We start from the raw sequence: 6,965 nt of genomic DNA, 5'->3' as shown, positions 1-6,965 counted from the left end.
CTTTCCCTCAGTGAAGGGGAGGACAGTAGCCGAGACGAGGAGGAAGACCAGGTGGGCGGCATGAGTCCATGTCCATGGCAGGAAAACTCTTCCCTTCCAAGGCCACGCTCTTCACCTGGTGGCCCGGTAGGCCCATTTCAGCCACACCCCAGGAGGCTCAGGAGCCCACAAGCCCAGGAAATGATTCTGAAGATGAAGGAAGCAATCAGCGAAAGGATCAAGTTTGTCCCTGTGCCTTCTGGGCCCCAGGACTGGGCCGACGAGGAGGAGAGGAGAACAGCGGTCTCCCCGAGACCCAGCACTGCCTGCGGCAGCAGCAGGACCCCTGTGAGGCAGAGGAGGGCCCAGTCAGAGGGGTGTCTGGAGAGCCAAGTGGAGGACCCCACCCTCCAGGAGCTGCGGAGGGTCCAGAGGGACCTGAGCCAGAGGCTGGAGGCATTTTACGCCTTGGGTGCGCGACAGCAGGGGCAGAGGCCGGAGCAGGCTCCGCAGCCCCGAGCAGCGGCTCTGAGGCCCGACACCTGCGGGGGCACTGCGAGCAGCACCATCAGCAAGCTGAAGGCCTCCCTCACCAAGAACTTCGTCATTTTACCAAGTCAGGGCAAGAGCATCTTGCAGAAATGCAGTCCCCGCCCTGAGAGTGAGCAGGCCCGGCAGGGCAGGGCTGAGAGGCTGCCAATCGCCATCCCATCCGGTGAGAAGGCCAGTGAGGCTCCTGGGGCCGAGGACTGGAATGTCAGGGGCTGTCCCACCAGAACATCGGTCAAGAAACTCATTGAAACTTTCAGTCCCACCGAAAGTCTGAGGACACTGGGGGATTCCAAGGACGCCGGGCCGAGCCCCTGCCTCAGGAAGTGGGGGATCCCCATCATACCTCCCAGATTTCCCATTTACGGGGGGCTTGCCCCTTTGTATCCAAAGCCCCAAATTTCTCCAGCAGCAAGTGGAGAATCTCTCAAGCTGGGGCCAGGCTGGAGGCCCTTAGTTCCTATTTTCCCCCCTCTGCTGACACCAGAAGCATCCAAGAAGGAGGACCTCAATTTCAACTGTGAAACAGGAGAGGACCCAGAGCATCTCCCGCCACCGCCTCTGGAAATCCTGATGGACAAGTCGTTCGCCTCTCTGGAGCCCCCAGAGAGCAGCACACCAGCCAGGAGCTCCTCCAAAGGGACCCGTACGCCAGGGCTGGGAGGGGCTGACCCTGCCCAGAGAACGTGGGCCTCCCCAAAGCTAAGAGCCTCCATGAGCCCCACCAACCTGCTCCCCAGCAAGAGCACGACTGCCCCCACCAGGCCCCACAGCACAGGGCCAGGAAGCAGCAAGAGCGGCTGCAGTACCAGAAAGCTCACCTGGGACCTGAGCCACCCGCCAGCAGCCAGCAGAAACCCAGAGGTGGAAGGCAGAGGGGCTCAGAGTCAGGCCCCCACAGACAGGGCCACCAGCCTGTCCAAGCATCCCCAGAAGGCCACCCCCTGGCACCATGCCAGCCACATATCTGGGCAGAACAGGACCTTGGAACTCAGTGTGGCCCAGCCAACGCAAGGGCCACATTCTCCTGAGGCCCCCAGGCAGAGCCAGGAGAGAAGCCCCCTGCTGGTCAGGAAGGCCTCTTCCACAAGGGGACCCTGGACACCCCGAGCGGACAGGAGGCAGCCCTCCTCTCACAGACCTGCCCACCCACGTGTCCCCTCTGTGCATGGCTCCCCCAGCCTGCCTGTCAGCCCTCCGGAAAGCCCCACGGTGCTAAGCCCCGCGACGATGAAGGAAGGAGCTTCCCCCCCACCACGGCACAAGCCACCCAACACTCCCCCCGTGAGCCCACCCGCACAGCACAAGGCCTCCAGCCCCCCTACCCAGCACACAGAGGCGAGTTCCCCTTCGTCTGGCCCCTCTCCCTCCCCCCCAGAGTCCCCTGCTCAGGGGCACAAGCAAACAAGAGATTCTGAGGACAGTCGGGCGGCCGCAGCCAAAGCCTCCGGGAACACACGTTCTGTATTCTGCCCAGCCACCTCCTCTCTGTTTGCAGCTGCCCCGCCACCTTCAACAGCCCACCCACTCACCCCACCATGGCTGCCCCCTGAAGCTGGCGGCCCTCGGGGGACCCTCGCAGGAGGCTGGAAGAGCTCAGGGCCACGGCCGAGGGCGGGCTCACAGCGGGGCACGGCTCTGTGTGCCCTCAACCCTCAGCCTTTCATCAGAAGGACGGCTTCCGACCGCCGGCCAAGTGTCCGCCTTGGGCTGCCTGTCCCCGGTGCCACCAGCGAGGCCTGTGAACCGGCGCTCAGCAGGAGCAGGTAAGGAGGGTCCTCGGCCACGGCCCTGCGCTAACCCGATAAAGCCGAGAGGCCCCTGGGGTCATCTGGGTCAGTAGTTTTCAAACTGTGCCTCGAGGGAAGAGGCAGAGGAAAGGGGGCTGCGGGCCATCCAGCCTCCGGCCATCGGACCCATCCTCGAGCAACTGAGCTTTCATCTGCCACTCATTTCAGGTTCCCGAGAAAGATTGTAATTGAAAGAATCTCTGCTGTGTTAAAAAAATAGAGTTTAAAACAATCACATTAATCCAAGCACCCCTTCCCCTTTATCTTACGCTGGAGGAAAAGGAGATGGAGCGGCTTCCCCACCGCCCCGCCCCCCCGAGGCACCATCACGCTGTCTGGAACGAGCAGCCTGAATTCTGTTTTCTCTGGTTTACTGAGGTTCTCAGACTTTCTGGCCCCAGGACCCCTTTAAAACTCTTAAGAATTACGGAGAACCCCAAAGAACCTTTGCGTAGCTGGGTTATATCTATCACTTTTTACTGTATTATAAATTAAAATTGAGAAATACTTAAAATACTTATGAATTAATTTTTTTCAATGTCCCCATGATACGTTACCATAAAAAGTAGGTATATTTTCCACAACAAAAACATTTAGTGAAAAGAGTGGCCCCGTCTTCTATTTTTGCAAATTCCTTTCATGTCTGGCACCCGGGAAAGATGGTGGCTTCTCAGACCTGCTTCTGCAGTCCATCCGATGTGGTATCACACAGGACGTAGACCAGAAAAGTCCACTCTCTACGTTCATGAAAGAATGAGTGGAAATGGCAAATAACATCTTGACAGTATTTTGAAAATAGTTTTGACCTCATAGATCCCCCTGAAAAGTGTCTCGGGGACACCCAGGGGACATGCCCTGAGACGGCTTGTCCTGGAGGTATGGAATACAAATGGGTAGCTTTCGCCCACCCCCAGAGACCCGCCTCCACTTCTCTTCAGTTCTAGCCTCACCTCTGTCTCCCCGTTCGGAGGCGTATAGAGCAAGAGCAAGGCCCCTCATGGGCACTGAGTACCAGAAGCGAGTGGAAGGACTGCCATCGCTACCCTTGGCAGACCGAGTTCCAAGTGTGCCTTTCTCGTGAGCGCAGCTGACTTGCACGTCATTGGCCCAGCCATGCAGGCAGGCCTGGGCATGAGCGACAGCAGGTCATGAGTCATGGTAGAACCATTGCCTGAACATGGAAAGAAAGACACATATGCTCACGTGGGTAGAACACATGGGCAAACGCACGTTTTCCAGAACACAGCATGGGGAGAAAACCCATCTATCTGAGACCTGTTGGAAAAGAACTCTTATCAATGTGTCTTGGTATCAGATGGGACAAAGCTCACGGCACGGTCCTTGCTGTCTTTGAAACGCCCACTCTTGCGTCAATCAGCAGTTCATTTCGGCCAGAGTGATACGTGTTACAGACCTCACAATCTGTTGAGGCATAAATGGTAATTTTTTACAAAGTACTCGGGAGTCGATTTTAAATAAAGTTATTATCTAGGGAAAGTTGTACATTATTTTAGTTATATAAACTTCCCCAGCCACTTGAAAGAAATGAAATATTGATTATTTTTGCAAGAATCTTAATGTAATGCTGCTCTTTTCCTAAATCTAAAATGAGCTTCCTACAGCACAGTGCTTTTCATCTAAGAACCTCTATAAATGTTAATGCATTACTCCTCACACCAGCCACTTATTCTCTGATTACATTTCTAAAACTGTGCCCTTCAGAAGAGCTTGGGAGAACAGGGACAATAAAATGGCATTAATTAAAAACACTAACATTTTAAAACAGCAGGAGCAATAATCAAGTAACATAAAATTGTTCAAGAAGAAAATAATGCCTTCTCTCAGGCTTCTCCGCGGAATAGGGCAGCCTAAAAGGTTGTTTTATGTCCTGAATCTCAATACTTAGGGAGATAGGGCGGAGGAGAGGGGTGGGGGAGAAGTGCTTGTAGCTTGACAGAAAGGAGGATTCGTAAACAGGAGACTTCCCAAGGTTGCGTGGAAGGGCACAGTAATGGCTCGCACTCCTTCCCCTGCCTTCTGGTAAGACCACACCTCCAAGCCACTCGGAACTGACACTGTGAGCCTGTGTTGAATGTGATGGGGAAGGGCTCATCCCCCAGTCCCTCCACCCCTCCACCCCTGTAAAGTTGACATCTGGGAGCAGAAGCATGCCAGCTAGGATGCACTGAGTGCTTCCCACTCTGTAGACACATTTTTTCCCTGCCCTCCTGCATACGGGAAACCAGACCAAGGAAGTAGGCATCATGTGCCTGAGACCATGCATCTAGCCGACAAGCCAGTGCCAGAGAGCCGGAAAGACTCAGAACGGGCTGTTTCCCCAAGCAGAGACTCGCAGGGATACAAGTGCCCCATGGTATCTTGTGGCAGAGAGAGCAGGACCTGGTCTACACCTGGCATTGACTTGCTTCTCGTCATCCTGAGCCAGGCACAAGCCCCTTTTATAGAAAAAATGACGATGTTTATATCCTCCTTATCTCGGGGCCCAGGGCATTGGGAACGGTCCTTGGAGGCTCACCCAGGAAGCTCAGTTACTGAGCTTCAACCGTCACTTATGTTCTGAGGCCCCTGGTGGAGGTGCCATCTCTAGGTCTTAGCACACTGGGGCACTGTGAACATTCAAGAAGGGTCCAGATTTTCTCCCCTAAATACGGTGCTTTTAGTCTTTGCTTGGACTGGACCACCCAGTCAGGGGCTCTCCGCAGCCCAATCCCCCAACCCTATATCCTAGATCAGGCTCCCAACCAACCAGCAGGGCAGGGCCTGGGCAGCCTGCCTCTCCAGCCATCCCAGGGTCAGGGGGAACCACAGCCCCATCGTGGCAACCAGGAAACTCTCCCTCCTAGCCTGAGCCTCACGCAGATGTGGAAGCTGGTTGGGGTCGGGGAAGACACAGTTCTAGGACAAAATTGTTTGTCACTGCCGCTGCCACTGCGCGCCAGGCACGCCCCTCCCATTCCTGCCAGCCGCTCCAGTCGGGGAGCAGCGAAGGGTCACAGATGAAGTGCATTCTGCACATGCCTTTCTCTGCTCTAAAAGGGGCACAGGGAGAAGCAAGGAAGGTGGGATCTGGTCCTGCACGCCAAGTCACACTGGATCAGGCGGGGACTGGGAACGGAGCCAGAGGCCAGCACGCGTGAGACCGGCTCTAAGGAGCACAGTGAGATTCTCACGGCGCGCTGCGTAGCAAAGCTCAGGGAATAGTTAAGAACCTGCAGTCAGAGCAGAGAGAAGGACCTTCTGGTCTCTGCACGTGGGGAGCTGGGTCCATTCCTGGACCTGAGATGACTAATGGTGAGGCCTCAGGTGCCTACCCGGCATGTGACAGGGTGGTCCCCAGTTTCCTTTCCAGGTGGGACTTCCCGTTCAGCTAGAAGGAGCACCAGAGTGACCGCTGGCCAGCTGCGAAACTTATCATGTTCTGGTTCATCTGCGAAGAGATTTACACGCCTCATTCCGTACTGATACCTTCGAGCGCCCTGTGAGATGCATACTATTAGCATCTTTGCTCTACAAAGAAGGGAACTGGGAATCAGAGAGGTTAATTAATGTGCTACAGGACACACAGCTAGTAAGTGCAGGACTTGAACCCAGACAGCCAGCCTCCAGCCTCCAGGCAGTAATGACGAGGCTCCCCGCCAGCACACAGCCCGCATGGCTTTCAGAGCTGGTCCCCTTCCTGGCCTGAGCTCACTCCACGCTTGTGATTATTCTCCATTCTGCACCCCCAAGGCACACTGGGGGTCCCTCTCCCCTCAGAGCCCCTCTCGCTGCGGCACTCAGCAGCTGGGAGGCTCTGCTCTAGCCCAATGCCAGGCCTGGGCCGAGCACTTTCCATTTTACTCCGTTCAGGAAAAGGGTGGCCGCTGAGCCAAGCAGGGTGTGGTGGGTTGTGGGGGGTTTTGTGGGTTGGTTTTTTTGTTTTGTTTTGTTTTGTTTTGCTGTTATTGTTGGTGTTGTTTTTAATTCAACTAGCTCAGCCTCGCCCTTTATTAAACAAGAAGTGCTTTAGAAACAAAAATAAAGGCCCAGCTCCCAGAGTTCCTGAGGGAGCTGTTTGCTGGGAGCCGCAGGACGAGGGGAAGAACTGGGCTCAGCCCGCTGGCACACACACCTGGGTGGGGGGGCTCGGTTCCCACGGTGCCCAACCGCAGCAGGCACGCCCCGGGACGGCACCAGGACGGCTCCAGCCAGGCAGGCCCGATGAGGAAGGGCAGAGGCCTGGCACCGGGGGCCCACGGGCCTGTGGGTGAGACAGCCGGCGAGGGACAGAGAGAGGCAGAAGGGAGGTGGAGGGGGGTGGGGAGGGGGGTAGAGAGGGAACAACTGAGGAGTGCTTGATCTGCATCTGTCCTTTCTCTCCGCAGCAGCAGTGAAGAGAGCCCCAAGAAGGACACAGAGCCATGGCACAGCCCCTGTGCCCCAGAACTGCGGGGTGGAGGCAGGGGCGCACCTCCCCCAGAGCTCTGCGTGTTGGGCCACGGGTTGCAACGGGAGGCCAGGGCCAGCCGTGCCCAGGACAAGCCTCAGCAGAAGGAAGCAGCCTGACAGGCGAACCAACAGGGTCACGCAGATGCCAGTCACCCCAGAAGACAATGGGTGACAGCCAAGCATCAGACTGTCCCATAG

General features: G+C 56.3%; 1 protein-coding gene across 1 annotated transcript in view; it reads left to right on the top strand.

Moving 5' to 3' along the window:
• PCARE (photoreceptor cilium actin regulator) overlaps positions 1-6,965 on the top strand; it is an 8,376-nt gene extending 1,411 nt beyond the window's left edge. Inside the window, 3 exon segments of the mRNA XM_040623729.1 lie at positions 1-2; positions 4-2,294; positions 6,704-6,965. The exon segment at positions 1-2 is cut by the window's left edge and continues 1,411 nt beyond it. Of these exon segments, the coding sequence (XP_040479663.1) occupies positions 1-2; positions 4-2,294; positions 6,704-6,965 (2,555 nt within the window).

The sequence above is a fragment of the Ursus maritimus genome, unplaced genomic scaffold (assembly GCF_017311325.1).
Source record: "Ursus maritimus isolate PB19 unplaced genomic scaffold, ASM1731132v1 scaffold_6, whole genome shotgun sequence".
In the NCBI taxonomy this organism is placed as follows: domain Eukaryota; kingdom Metazoa; phylum Chordata; class Mammalia; order Carnivora; family Ursidae; genus Ursus; species Ursus maritimus.
This window is presented reverse-complemented; position numbering and strand designations above follow the sequence as displayed.